This window comes from Carassius carassius, chromosome 21, assembly GCF_963082965.1.
Source record: "Carassius carassius chromosome 21, fCarCar2.1, whole genome shotgun sequence".
Classification (NCBI taxonomy): domain Eukaryota; kingdom Metazoa; phylum Chordata; class Actinopteri; order Cypriniformes; family Cyprinidae; genus Carassius; species Carassius carassius.
The window spans coordinates 30,255,342-30,271,524 of NC_081775.1; the positions used below are offsets into that span (position 1 = coordinate 30,255,342).

The 16,183-nt window shown below is 36.4% G+C and overlaps 2 protein-coding genes across 5 annotated transcripts in view; both read right to left on the minus strand.

Moving 5' to 3' along the window:
* The window catches only part of pxnb (paxillin b), a 35,777-nt gene extending 19,618 nt beyond the window's left edge, over window positions 1–16,159 (minus strand). For 2 of the 4 annotated variants that reach the window (XM_059504269.1, XM_059504268.1), the window contains exon 1: window positions 15,964–16,159. In XM_059504269.1, the coding sequence (XP_059360252.1) occupies window positions 15,964–15,976 (13 nt within the window). In that variant the 5' untranslated portion in view covers window positions 15,977–16,159. The remainder of the gene's footprint in view (window positions 1–15,963) is intronic. The other 2 variants (XM_059504270.1, XM_059504271.1) reach the window with 2 other exon arrangements.
* LOC132098121 (endophilin-B2-like) overlaps window positions 1–16,183 on the minus strand; it is a 320,795-nt gene that overhangs the window by 20,921 nt on the left and 283,691 nt on the right. The gene's annotated exons all lie outside the window — the stretch shown is intronic.

A 16,183-nucleotide genomic window follows, 5' to 3' on the forward strand; every position in this document is an offset into this window, starting at 1 on the left:
AAAAAAAAGTTTAATAATTCAAATAAATTCTGCAAATGTAATTAAAAATTACCACTCGAATAAAATTGTTTAAAAATGACAGACATTTAAATTAAATATTTTCAATGCTGCATAATCTTTTAAAGATAATTTTTACTCCAGTTCGTTGTTGTAATAAAACATTTCATGCATTATTTAATTTATGTCTTTATTAGTTAAAGACATCATGAACATGTTAAAAAATAATGAATATATAATAGTGTGCATACTGTATATTATTTATTAAACAAAATACTCCTCTTTATTAGTTATATGTTCTAGTCGACGAATGTGTTTTTTTAATGTTGGGGCTGAAAACTGTCAGCGCATCACTTTAGTGTAAGCTTTCATAAGGCAAGAGAAAACTCTTAAAATTGGATACAATCAAAACTAATTCGGCCAGATGGTCAAATTACATATGAAAAGGTCATAAAATCTTTTTTTTTAAATGCATGTATAAAAAGGTCAGTGTATCTGTTAAGTTTATGTTACCTTAAATATTTGTGCATGTTGTAAGCCCTATGCATGAGAAGTGCATTTTAAAGAGTTTATTTTCCAAAAGTTCCCTGAGAAGCAAGTAACACGGTCCATGTAAGCATTTTGCAGCATTTTAGTAATAACAAAAGGCACAGAGGTGTAAGTGCAGAGACAGGATATCCTGTGCACTACAAGGCTATCCTGTTTTGGGAGTTGCCGGATTTGTAAAAGCAAAAAAAAAAAACTTTCATTTCATTTTGTTAGCTCTCTAAAAGACTGTAAGCTGGCTGTAAATGTTCCACACTCGTCAGCGTGTGTCAGTACTGAGTCAGGATTTATGATGCATCATGAGACCGTTTGTTCACTTCATTACTCACTGGTTACTGTAAGTTGATGTGATTAAGAATAAAAACAGGAGTGTGAAGCCAAACTTCAAATTAATCCACTTTATTACCAAAGCAGACAAACTCACCTTGAACATCTAAAATTAGCAACACATCATTTTTAAGACATTTTTTGGGTTACATACTGAACGTCAAATATTTTGGGTTAAACAACTCTGACATGCAGCAATATAAAAATATTCACGTGTAACACAGTGTAAAAGAAAATGAACGCAAACAAACAAACAAAAATAAAATAACATACACACTGCCTTTCAAAAGTTCAGGTTTGGTCTTTTTTATTTTATTTTTTGTCTCTTCTGCTCACCAAGGCTGCATTGATTTAATCAAAAATACATTAAATACAGTAATACTGTGAATTATAGCTACAATTTAAAATAACTTTTTGTCTATGTAAATATATGTTCAAATATAATTTATTTCTGTGATGCACAGCCGTATTTTTCAGCATCATTACTCCAGTCTTCAGATCTTCAGAAATCCATCTAATATGCTGAATTGCTGCTCAAGAATCAGTGAAAATTTATTTTTGTCAGGTTTCTTTTATGAATAGAAAGATCAAAAGATCTGAATTTATTTGAAACTTCGATTTATTAGAACTGAATTTATTTGAAACTATCCTTGCTGAATAAAACTACAGATTTTTTTAAGTCAATTGTTAGAAACTATAGCAATTAAGGTGATTAAATAACTGAAGTCACTTATTTCTTATTATTGTCGTTACGTTCTGCTTCATAATATATTTCATATGATAATATTCAACAGAGAGAGGTTTATAAAAAGCAACTGAAGAGATCAATATGAAAAATAATCTGAATGAATCGAAAAGAGGCCAGGCGTGACACTAAACAGAGATAAAAAAAAATACAGTGTTGTAGAGAGCCTCGTTTTTATCATAATATTCATTTAAGAGGTAGTTTCCAACTCTATCTAATTCCTACTCGGAACCTGAACAAAGAATTCCAGACATTCCATCAGAGATCTGCCAAAGAAACACTATAGAAGAGAGAGAGGGAGAGGGAGAGAGAGAGGGGGAGAGAGAGGGGGAGAGAGAGCGAGAGAGAGAGAGAGAGAGAGAGAGAGAGAGAGGGAGAGGGAGAGGGAGAGAGAGCGAGAGAGAGAGAGAGAGAGAGAGAGAGAGAGACAGAGAGAGAGAGAGAGAGAGAGGGGGGGGGGGGGGAGAGCGAGAGAGAGAGAGAGAGAGAGAGAGAGAGGGAGAGAGAGAGAGACAGAGAGAGTGAGAGAGAGAGAGCGAGGGAGAGAGAGAGCGAGAGAGAGAGGGAGAGAGAGAGAGAGACAGAGAGAGTGAGAGAGAGAGAGAGAGAGAGAGAGAGAGCGAGAGAGCGAGGGAGAGAGAGAGCGAGAGAGAGACAGGCAGGGGGCGTGTGGGCTGAACTGTGAAACAGAGAGAGAGGAATGTAGCCCTCACAGCCTCACAATGACTAGTGTTCATTTCACTGTAATGATCCCACCCACCTATATTTAAAAATACCAGAAGCCCACTCTTTGGACATTATAGAGCATGTAAAAGCATCCTTTGTGCGCAAGAAGCATAATCATATTGCTTTCTAAGAAGAATCATTTTGGCCTATCCTCTTTGAGGAAAAGGCAATCCTAGAATGCACTTTTACAAACTAAGCGGCTGGTTGTATGTCGGTCAAAGACAAAAGGGTTTAGGAAGCATTAAAACAATAAAAGTTCACTACAACTTTAAATTTCCCCCCCATAAATTATCATTTCCTGAGCAAAAAATAACAATTATCATACATTTTTACCTTGATTTTACCCAGTAAAATGTCATTCAGTGTAAATACTTCATGTACCAAAAAACCTTGAAAGGCTCATATGACATTAAAAGACATTATGGATTATGGATCACAGTGCAGCCCCCCAAAAATAATTCACTTCTCCCCCTCCGATCTTCGAGATCTCCACCCGGAACTGCTTTGCTCCCCTCCCCTCCGCGAGACGGGACGCGATGCTGTGATCATCGGAGACTCCATCGTCCGACACGTCCGTGCTACGTTAGCCGAAGGTAAAGTGCACACTCATTGTTTGCCTGGTGCTCGTGTTCTCGATGTTTCTGCGCAGATACCCGCGATCCTGAAGGCCGACGAGAGCCCCAGAGCGGTCGTGCTTCACGCCGGGGTTAACGACACCACGCTGCGGCAGACGGAGACGCTGAAGAGGGACTTCAGCAGCCTGATCGAGACGGTTCGCAGCACGACGCCCGCGGCGACGATCATCGTGTCAGGACCACTGCCCACGTATCGACGAGGACACGAAAGGTTCAGTAGACTTGTTACTTTAAATGAATGGTTGTTGTCATGGTGTAAAGAACAGAAACTGCTATTTGTTAATAACTGGAATCTTTTCTGGGAGCGTCCTAGGCTGTTTCGCGCTGATGGATTACACCCCAGCAGAATCGGAGCGGAGCTGCTCTCTGACAACATCTCCAGGACACTTCGCTCCATGTGACTAGTAAGACAATTCTCAAATAACTATTATGATGACTTTTGTTCCACCCGCTTAAATGATAAAAGTACTTGCGCTGTACAATCTATTAAGACTGTCTGTTCCTCGAATAGTGAGGTCAAAATAAACTCTTTTGGAGTCAAGCAAAAGGTCACCGGGTCCACTCATCGTTTTAATCATACACTAGATTTAATTATATCACATGGAATCAATCTTACTGCTATAGATGTTAACTTGTACCCCAAAGTGATGATGTTACAGACCATTTCCTTGTATCGTGCATGCTGCGTATAACTGATATTAACTATATGTCTCAGCGTTACCGTCTGGGCAGAACTATTGTTCCAGCCACCAAAGACAGATTCGCAAATAACCTGCCTGATTTATCTCAACTGCTATTTGTACCCAAAAATACACATGAATTAGACGAAATTACTGACAACATGGGCACTATTTTCTCTAATACATTAGAAGCTGTTGCCCCCATCAAATTGAAAAAGGTTAGAGAAAAACGTACTGTGCCATGGTATAACAGTAATACTCACTCTCTCAAGAAAGTAACCCGTAGTCTTGAACGCAAATGGAGAAAAACTAACTTGGAAGTTTTTAGAATTGCGTGGAAAAACAGTATGTCCAGCTATAGACAGGCTCTAAAAACTGCTAGGGCAGAGCATATCCACAAACTCATTGAAAATAACCAAAACAATCCAAGGTTTTTATTTAGCACAGTGGCTAAATTAACAAATTACCAGACGCCACCTGATTCAAATTTTCCACCAACGTTAAATAGTAATGACTTTATGAATTTCTTCACTGATAAAATAGATAACATCATAAATACAATAACAAATGTAGATTCTACAGCCTTTAATACTTCAGTAATACTTCAGATTCACCCATCGCACCCAAAGATAAACTGCAGTGCTTTACAACTATAGGACAGGAAGAGCTAAATAAACTTATCACTGTATCTAAACCAACAACATGTTTATTAGATCCTGTACCCACTAAATTACTGAAAGAGCTGTTACCTGTAGCCGAAGAACCGCTTCTCAATATCATTAACTCGTCGTTATCTTTAGGTCACGTCCCAAAACCATTCAAGCTGGCGGTTATTAAGCCTCTTATTAATAAACCAAAACTAGATCCTGGTGAACTGGCAAATTATACGCCTATTTCAAATCTTCCATTTATCTCTAAAATTTTAGAAAAAGTTGTGTCTGCTCAATTGAGCACCTTCCTGCACAAAAATGATCTGTATGAAGAGTTTCAGGCCCCACCATAGCACAGAAACTGCACTTGTTAAAATTACAAATGACCTGCTTCTTGCATCAGATCAAGGCTGCATCTCATTTCTAGTTTTACTTGATCTTAGTGCTGCGTTCGACACCATAGATCATGACATACTCATAGATCGATTACAAAACTATACAGTTATTCAAGATGGTTTAGATCCTACCTGTCCGATCGCTACCATTTTGTTTATTTAAATGGTGATTTATCTCATTTATCATCAGTAAAATATGGAGTGCCACAAGGATCCGTCCTAGGTCCCCTTCTATTTTCAATATACATTTTGTCCCTTGGTAATATTATTAGAAAATACGGAATTAGCTTCCACTGTTATGCTGATGATACTCAGCTATATATCTCAACGAGACCAGATGAAACTTCTAACTTATCTAAGCTGACAGAGTGTGTTAAAAATGTAAAAGATTGGATGACCAATAATTTTCTCCAATTAACTTCAAATAAGACAGAGATATTAATTATTGGCCCAAAAAACACTACACAGAATCTTGTAGATTACAATCTGCCACTAGACAGATGTACTGTTACTTCCTCTACAGTCAAAAAATTATATTAGACAGCAACTTGTATTTTGAAAATCATATTTCCCATGTTACAAAAACTGCATTCTTCCATCTTAGAAACATTGCCAAGCTACGAAACATGTTATCTGTTTCTGATGCAGAAAAGCTAGTTCATACATTCATGACCTCTAGACTGGACTATTGTAATGCACTTCTAGGTGGTTGTCCTGCTTCTTCAATAAACAAGCTACAGGTAGTCCAAAATGCAGCAGCTAGAGTCCTTACTAGGTCAATACTAGGTCAAATATGATCATATTATCCCAATTTTACAGTCTCTGCACTGGCTACCTATTAAGTTCCGTATCAGTTACAAATTATCATTACTTACCTATAAGGCCCTAAATGGTTTAGCTCCTGTGTCCTAACTAGCCTTCTACCACGTTACAAACGCTGGACTTTTGGTAGTTCCTAGGATAGCAAAGTCCACTAAAGGTGGTAGAGCTTTTTTACATTTGGCTCCCGAACTCTGGAATAGCCTTCCTGATAATGTTCGGGGTTCAGACACACTCTCTCTGTTTAAATCTAGATTAAAAACGCATCTCTTTCGCCAAGCATTCGAATAATGTAACTCTTAAAATGTGAGTGTAGTTGTATCTGATCAAATGTGCTTTTTTTCTTATTCTTTAGCTTGGGTTAAACTAATTCATTTTAATTTGTTGGATCAGCAGCTATGCTAATGATGTCTCTATTTGTTTCTATGTTTTGCCACGGGATTTACACAAGCTCCAGTCTGGATCCAGAACACCCGAGAAGAGATGATGCTGACCCTCAGAGGACCTCAGATGATGCTAGCCCTGAATCAACAAACCTAACTAACAAAAATTGCTACTGCATCATATAATAATTATTAATAATATTAATAATGTTCATCGTCTGGCTGACTACGTCTTGTATTAATTTTTCTAAAAATCCTGTCATACGTTCAAAAACTGACAGTCACCACTTATAAGCTACTACTAAATATTGTAGAAACATAATTTTCTGTAAAGTTGCTTCGTAACGATTTGTATTGTAAAAAGCGCTATACAAATAAACTTGAATTGAATTAAATGTTAAAGCATCTCTTCTTGCTAAAATATGAGTCCATAATCCATATTAATGTCTCCTCCAGTGATGTCTCCTGTTTTCCTCTCACATCAGAATCCACCAACATGTTTGTTTAAGAGCTGTTTTGGTTTGTTAATGGTGCTTGATCTGTGCAGATTTCTCTCCTGATTCAGACCACTTTTTCACTGGAGGAAGCATTATTATGGATTATGGACTCATATTTTAGCTAGAAGCAACTTTTTCAGGATTAAAAGTTCTTAATAATGGATTTGGCTTCACAAGATGTTAACTGATGGACTGCTGTGGATTGTGATTTTTTTATCAGCTGTTTGGAGTCTCATTCTGACGGCACCCATTCACTGCAGAGCATCCATTGCTGAGTACAGTATGTGATATAATGCTACATTTCTCTAAATCTGATGAAGAAACAAACTCATCTAGTTCTTGGACGGTCTGAAGATGAGTACAATCTCATTTTTGGGTGCACTATTCCTTTGAGTCCAGGTCAGCGTGAGCAGTGATTCTCCTACGGTCAGAAGAGGCCAAACTCTGCCTGTTTATGATTGGAGACCAAAGGCCAAAGCTGGCGACCTCATCAAAGGAAACTCTACACCATCTAACCAAACTTACACTGATATTTATAACAGAGAGGCAAGAGAGGGTGTGCGAGGGGGCCAACTGGATGGGTCACAAAAGAAACAACAGGCAGGATATTATTTCAATACAGCCGGGAGCACAAGAGATGAAACGAGAAGATGGCAGTCAAAAGCAGGGGTAATGGACATCTGCGGAGGAGACGGGTGGGGTGGAGTTAAAATAACATTAAAAAAAAGATGAGGATTGCTGGATATTTCAGAGACTCTCAGACCCCACCCCTGCAGAAAGTCGACACTCGGCACCCAAAATAAAAGCTCTTCCCAACAGGACTTCAAGCCAAGCAGGCTGGGGGTCCCGTGTCTATTCTGGACACCTACGTATGACAGAAGTGAGAACATCCAACCGTCTCGTACATGCACACGTGCCTCAGATCTGATTGGATGGTTATTTAGATAAGTGCTGGCTGACTCTCTATCTGAGTTCATCGTGTTAAACCTGGAAAAGACCCACAGAAACCACAAATACTGGGGTGAGAATCTACAGGCCCCTCATGATCCTTTCTGATTCGATTCAGGCAATCGCAATCCAATTTGAATTATTATTATTATTATTATTATGAATTAATAAGTTTACCAACTTTGAAAATAAATGTGCATTTTTATTAAATTACTTGTATAACTATGAGTAATTTTTTTAAATGATTACAAATCAACATTCTGATCCAATTAAAATGTGTTTCTTTTTCTTTTTATTTATTTCAGCTGACCAACTTTGAATCTAATTTTTTTTCCTGCATTTGTATTGATATTTTTTATTTAATTAAAAAGCACTTTTAAAAATAATTATAAATCAATACTGTGATACAATTACAATTGATTTAAATTGTTCTCTTATTAATTATTAAGATTACCGACTAATATCACATTTATTTGTGCACTTTTATAATGATAAAAAATACTTAAAAAAATAAATACAAATCTGTCACAATCAACATTTTGCACATTTAGGGTAGTAAGGCAAAATATGCTTCTATTCAAGATACAGTCTATAAAAATTATTCTTTATATCTTGTGCAGTGTGTCCCAAGTTATCATGTTTTGAAGATAATACTTGATTTTAAGAATATGATGTTTTTTAAACACTGATTTCAAATATTTAACTATTTTTTTAAAGTTTTTTTTTAAAACATAAAAATTATTTGAAATAAAACCTTTAAATTTAGCAATAGACTATAGTGATTACTTTTCACAGTATTACTGTATTTAATGTATTTTTGATCAAATCAATGCAGCCTTGGTGAGCAGTGAGAAAATGTGCTAAATGCAACAGCCAGCACTGCATTCTTTTTTTGTGTAGAAATTGGTGATTATTGTGCCAGCTGAGCTTTATGTGTACATGGACTTCACGTGATTCTCTATAGAACACCACTGGTCAAAACACACTTCCGATGTCTGTGATGAGTCCAGTGGAACATTTAGACAGGGAGTATCTCCCAAATCCACTCATGTGGGAAGAATTCCGCTCTAACTAGGAGTTCTGGAACATCCAAAGCCATCAGGAAAACAATCAGCACTGTGTCTCAGGCCAGAGGGAGAGAGGGAGCGGGGCACTGAAAACCAGGTCAAAGGAAAAGGCCAACAGAGAAGGGGAAACGTTCAAGCGTGTTCATCCAAATCACCTCATAACAGCAGGCAAACACATGGCAAACCCTCGCTTTGATCGTAATTGAGAACAGATAGACCAATACTCCAGAAATGACACAATAATGAGTCAAAAGACTCTCCGCTGATAAAAACCTGGCAACATTATTAAGTTAATCCTCAAGTATTCTGCATGCTGTACTTAATGGAACACGTGATAAAAGCCCTTGTTTCAGATGTGTGTGTGACCAGCACTTCTCAACTATCAGAGGGAAGAAGTCCCTAAAAATTATTTTGATTAGGACTGAAATTAATCGAAGTGAGGAACTTGAAAATAGTTTTCAATATAACGCTGTTCAAATGTGACCCTGGAGCACAAAACCAGTCATAAGGGTCAATTTTAGGGATGCACGATCATGATTTTTCATGGCCGATTCCGATAACGATTTTTTTACAAGCAAACTGGCCGTTACCGATTTCCCTTTTTTTTTTTTTTATCTTTAAGCAACGAACAAGAAAGAAGGAAAGTGTGCATAAACAAGATGTTTATTTGGTATTTAATAGGCCAAACTGGCTTTTGTCTATTGAAAACAATAACCGTAACCATCTGAAATTAACAGCAGTAACTGCACAGAAAGTAGCCTACATTCAGTACAAACTTAGATGTTACAGACATCAGCATTTAGCTTTTGTTTCTGAATTGAGTTGAAACTACAGAGAACTGGCCTTAAATGAAAAGATGAACTGTAACCATGTGAAATTAAATGCAATAACTGCATAGTTCTACAGTCCAAACAACACAATCAACACACATTCAATAAGAGGTTTCTTAATCAGCATTCAGTATTCGTTTTAGTTTTTAAATTTGGTTTTAAATTTAAAAAAGGTCTTTACCAGTGAGACTAAATAGAAGTATGGTATATAAATATTATTTCAAAATGTTAAAATCAAATAATGTCGGTGCGAATAAAACAAAGATGCGTGTTTCATTCATCCAATTAAAAAAAAATGGGTAATGATTCACATCTTTATTTTTTTACTTGAGCCAATGAAAAATAAATAACTATTGTCTCAAGTTAAAAAATATAGAAATTTTTTTAATTGGATGAATGAAACACTTTTTTTCAGTGTGCTACAGCAGGTGATTTTTAAATCAAATTAAGTCTATGTAATTTTAAGGTAAAATAAAAATAATCATGCTAAGCAGAACTGACGTTTACTTCTGGATTTTCAAACGTGTATGTAAGTTCTACTTTACAAAAAAAAAAAAGGGACTCTTATTTGTGCGCCAGTACACCAACGTCTGTTCGCTTCCTGCTATCTGTGCCTCAGACATGAAGCTCTGCACGTCCAGTGCTGAATGGCTAACCATGTCCTGAGCACAGATTTCGAAATACTTCCACAAAAATGACATAGCGAATGATTACAATGTAGTATGTGCACACAGGCGCACTTCCGGAAAAACCGGACGAAAAAAGATCATAAACCGGCAGATTGCCGATCGCGTATTTTAAGCAAAAACCGGCCCGTTCCGATTTATGGCCGGTCAACCGGTGCATCCCTAGTCAATTTTTCAGAAATTATACATCATCTGAAAGCTGAATAAATAAGTTTCCATTGATGTATGGTTTATTAGGATCAGACAGTATTTGTCTGAGATACAACCATTTGAAAATCTGGAATCTGAGGGAGCAAAAACATCTAAATACTGAGAAAATCATATTTAAAGTTGTTCAAATTAAGTTCTTAGCAATGCATATTACTAATCAAAAATTCATTTTTGATATATTTACAGTAGGACATTTACTTAATATCTTCAACTAATATCCTAATGATTTTTGGCATAAAAGAAAAATCGATCATTTTGACCCAAAAAATTTATTGTTGTCTATTGCTACAAATATACCCCAGAGACTTAAGACTGCTTTTGTGCTCCAGAGACACAAATATACAAAAAAACAAAAAAAAAAAAAACAATTGATGATGATTTTAAATGTGATGTAGAAATTCCAAGTTAAGTCTGTTGTACTTGTCGGTTTTATAACTACTACTAAATCAAAAATAAAATACACTAAATAAAAACAATACAAAACTAAAATTTTCACTGCAAAATATTTGAGTACTTACAATAATAATAGTTGTATTTTACATTACACCTGTAAAATTACAATACTTATGTTTAAGGAGGTCTTAATTTCAAACAAACATTATAACATCAAACATTTATTCTGATGGGAAGCCCTTAAAGCTGCTCCTTTATCAGTTATCTTTAATCAAGTTTGGAAAGATGCTGCATTCCCAAATGATCTCAGATACAGAGATGGAGATAATGAGCTGCTCGCGTGTAGATGAACACAGTTCCACGCTTCACTCTAAACCACAGCATTGCAATTTCATAATCATTTCTCACAATCTTATTTTAAGGAATCATTACAAACCAATGTATATTGTCCTTAAAACGTTTCAGTATTTTTTTGTCAGGTTTGGACTGACACGAGGGTGAGCAAATAATGGCAGAGATGATGTTGATTTGTTTTCAAGAACACACCAACACTGCTCCGACTCATCTCAGAAGCTCTGAACTTCTTGAGTGGGTCTAAAACATGGTCCTGGAGCTCAACACAAAGCCACTTCCTTCTCTACTGTTTCCTGAGGAAGTGAGGCAGGACCCTGAAGACTGGGTCTGAGGGCAGGTCGGGCCAAAGAGTGATGTGTGTGTGTTGGGAAATATAGTCTGTGTCTGAGTTTTCTATTCCTCCTTTTTCAAACATATTCCAGTGACAAGCAGTTTTTTGTGGAACAAAACTAAATCAGAGCAAGTCAGAAGGATGTGTGGGCGAGTTCTGAAGAATCACAATCATTGTGAATCAAATTAAATACACAACTGTTCAAAAGCGTCAGTAAGATTTTATTCGTATACTGTAGGTAAGTACTTTTATTCAGCAAGGATGCAATAAATTTATAAAAATGGGAAAGTAAAGACAATGTTACAAAAAGATTTATTTCTGCTGATCTGCGCTTTTTGAGTCTTCAAAAAATGTATTATGGTTTCCATAACCAAATGAAGCAGCACAACTGTTTTCAACGTTGATAATCAGAAATGTTTCTTGAGCAGTAAATCATCATATTTTCATGACTTCTGAAGATCATGTGACACTGAAGACTGGAGGAATGATGCTGAACATTCAGCTTTGCATCACAGAAATAAATTACACTTTACAACATATTCACATAGAAAACTTTAACTTAAAATTGCAACAATATTTTAACATTTCAATGTATTTTTATCAAATAAATGCAGCCTTGGTTAGCAGAAGAAACTTTCAAAAACATCAAATCTAATACCGACCCCTTTTGAAACTTTTTTCATAAAAGACAGCAGCATGTTTTTTAAATATTTTTCTTAAATGATATGATAGGATTTATCACAAGAAATCTCTCCTGTCCACATTTGATTTACATTTAAATTTATCCAAAGCTACTTACAGTGCATTCAGGCTACACATTTTATTTATTATAATTTTTTTACCAGCATGTGTGATCCCTGGGAACTGAACCCACAACCTTTTGCGCTGCTAACACAATGCTCTACCACTGAGCTACAGGAACCTGTTTATTACATTCGATAGCTAATATACAGGATTAAGAGATTTTGACGCCACAGAAATCAAACAGCTGATAAAATGTAGGGACGCATACGATTGTTGGGGTCAGTTAGTACAGAAATTCCTATATAACTGCATTAGATTGTTTTACATTTCTTTAATAAATCAGACGGCTGTTAAGGTTTTACTAGAAAATGTTAAAAGGCATCTGATCAAGCATTAGTGATTCAGCAGGCTGTGGTTGAGTGGGCCAAAGACAAATCCTTCAACAGACAAATCAGCATTGTTCTGTGATTCCCCACAAACTACAACCTTGACGACTCGTGCATTGAGGCCCAGATGAGAAACAGCATTCGCTCGAACAACACGCTCATTGTGCACCTGTGTGTTATGACCACAACAGCCTCTTTAACAGTGTGTGTGTGTGTGTGAGCGTAAACCCAGTTCATCATCTCTGGAGCACCACAGGGGAGAATACAGAGCTTTTTATGAATTCCACTCATGCTCTGGGGAGCCGTGCTGGGGTCGGGACGTTAGGAATCACTTCATATGGCTTTTTCATTTTTTAATACACTTACACGCAAACGTAATCTGGAAAACACAGAATCGAGCCACAGTGATGGAATTTACAGTCTAACACAGCATGTCAGTGAATTTGGCAAAATTTAGATGAATAAATTTAAATTAAGGCTGTACACAAAATCAAATCAGGAAATGGACTACTGTCTGTGAATATCAAAGCTCAAAAATACTATTTAAATATGAATCCTGTGAATGCATTCAAATTCTGAAACACTAGTGATTTATTTGAATCTGCTGGCTCATATGAGAACACGAAAAAATGAAATTCATCTCTACAGCTGCTCTGAAGGTCACTTTAACAGCATTTTACCGTTTAACTTCACTAAATTATCATTAGATACAGAGAGAAAAATCTACGATCTTCACTAGAACCTACTAAAATAACAATTTGGATAAACTTGTAGAAACTATAACAGAAATATGTTATTATTGCCCAATAAAATGTACAAAATAATAACAACAATAGTAGTCCGATTTTTTTCAATGCTTTAATTTAATTGTAAATAAAAAATAAAATAAAATGAATTGTTGAAATTTTATTTGATTGCACTTTAAAACATTACCATTAACCCATTTTTTACAAAAAATAGGCCTAATAAATTTGTTTGAAACATAAAAAACTTAAATTCTATAAAAAGATTAAAACCGATTACACTGACCAAATATTTCATATGGCCTTAATTGTTGCTCAAATAGTAAAATTATTAAATTGTTAACATTATTAAATCTAATTAATTAGGCATCCTTTTTAATTATTATAATTAACCAGAATCCAAAACACTTTAAAAGAAAAATGGTTAAACTTTTGCATTTATTTTAATTGTAATATCATATATTTAATAATAAATGTGTGTGATAAATCATAAATCAGAGAATCCAGAAAAACTCATTTCTGAAACAGTAAAACACATTTCATGAGGCCCTATTATTGTTAACATGAACAGATTATTACAATGTTAAAGTTTTTATAAAGACTTTTTGATTTTGAAAACTTAATAAAAACCATTCAAATTGAATCCAGAACAATTAAAACGTAAACGAATGGATTTGTTTGGGCTCTACTGATGTGTCCAAATACACTTGGGCTCATCTGGCCTCATCAGCAGGCTAATTCTTAATCCCAATCAAACACGCATTCCACTGTGAGCAGCTGGCTGGAAAAACTCCTCTCATTTGCCCTTTGACCCTCGAGTGAGTCAGTTCCCTTCCCCACTCCAAACAGAGGCGCTGGACTTCCCCGTGTGATGCAAACTCATCACACCGACAGCTCTGGACAGAACGAGCTCTCTCTCTCCAGCAGACAGAAGCTGTTTGGTCAAAACAACACGCATCGAAACACAACCAGCAGATATTATTCCTTCTTCAGACACCAGATAATCAATCAAGTGATAATGACCAGCTAACTGTACATCATCCCACTCATCACAGGACAACTTCAGAAATGAATATACATTTACATTTGTGCATTTAGCTATGGCTTTTATCCAGGCGACTTACACTGCATTCAAGCTAAGCAGTTAATCAGTTCACACGTTCCCTGAAAATCGAACCTATTACTTTGCTGTCTGAGCAAATGCTGATCTGAGATCAAATTATTTTATTATCTGACTCTGTAGAGACGGTAGAGAGATTGAAGGTTATGTAAGAAACACTGACCTGTTATATAGTGCTGTCCAGCACAATGGTCATTATTTAGAAATATCTGATCGCCGAACGCTATAACTTACCAATATAGAATAAGAGCCTTGTCATAAAAGTGCATAGTTTGGCCAGCAAAAAAAAGCTAATCTTAGATGGTTTATTAAAGGAACAGTTCACCTCAACATGACTCCAGGCTATTAATAAATTACTGAAAAAAAGCTGTGTGATTATAAGAAACAAATCAATCATTAAGTTTTTACTCCAAACCATTGCTTCCTGCTAAAATACGAGTCCTCTATCCATGATATTATATTCTCCACTGAAAAAGGTCATCTTGTCTGAATCAGGAGAAAAATGTGCTCAGACCAAGAATAGTTTCTAAGCCAAAATGGTCCAAAACAGGTCTAAACAAATGTGCTGGGAGGACCACAGGAGACAAACGTTTTCACTGGAGGAAGCATTTGAAGTTAAAAATATATCGATGGATGTGTTTCTTACAAATACACAGGTTTTCTCTTCTCCGGATGTTCACTGATGGACTGGAGTGCTGTGGATTATTGTGATGTTTTTATCAGCTGTTTGGACTCTCATTTTGACAGCACCCATTCACTGCAGAGCATCCATTGCGGAGCATCCAATGCTACATTTCGCCAAATTTGATGAAGAAACAAACTCATCTAAATCTTGGATGGCCTAAGGGGTAAGTACGTTTGAAGTAAATTGTCATTTTTGGCTACAAGTTTGTGAATCAAATCAGACTCTACAGTATTGTATTATGTGGTAATGTGGCTGACACTAATACAACAATCTATTTTGCTTGAGGTCACAGAGGGGTCACAGGGATGTTATGGGTGGAGTCCCAAGAGGTCACACCCATGGAGTTCAGTGATTCATAATCTGACCAGCAGTTCACAAAATCAATAAATACAAAACTGTATCTCATCTCCCAGCTATTATCAATCAATAACTCATATTCACATCATCCAATTAAGCAAAAATAGCTGTCAAATTTGCTATTTCGACTGTTGGTACACCACATATCTTTGCGGTAGGTATTTTCTCTTTAATTAATGTTCACATTTTTTCTTAGATCACATGTGTGATTCTATTTGATTTTTTTTCTCTTGTCTGGAGGTAGAACCTACAATTGTTGTGTATTTGATCAACTTTTTAACTGGCTCTGACTGAATGTATAAAGGAAAGAAATGCAAACTTAATAACAAACAATGTGCTACAGCAGCAAGATTCCGAACAAGCAGATCCACTTTAAAGAGATCAACAACATTTGTGGATTAAAGATGCTTCCCAAAGGGCAAAAACTACGTTCAGCCCAACACAGCCTATCAATCAACCTCAGTTTGATCGATGATAGTCAAATAATGAACTGTAACAGCAACTCATGACGCGCTCAGCAGAATGGAACGTGAAGAGTTACATTGTATCTCTGTGACGTCGCGTTCGATGGAACTGTTACTTTGTATCTCTGATCCTGTGCGTTAGTTAGCTCATTGGCTACTGTAGTTAGCCTCTCTACCGCTTATTTTTTCCGCTATGTTTGGTGTGTCTCTCTGCAAACAACGTGTGGGAATATGGGTGTCTTTACCTAGATCGTCCATGTTCGCGCGCTTCCAGAAGTGCTCCGCTCCTGATCCGAATCTGGAGAACAATGTGTAGAGCTCGTTATCAGAAGACAAGTTTCTGCTGAAGTTTTTCCTGCTCTTCAAGACGCAGGTCTGTGTGGCTGGACCGGACTGGACCCCCTAAACATCACAGAACAGAGGAACTCGTTCACTGCAGCGACCCTGGCGGCCGATGAGAGAAAC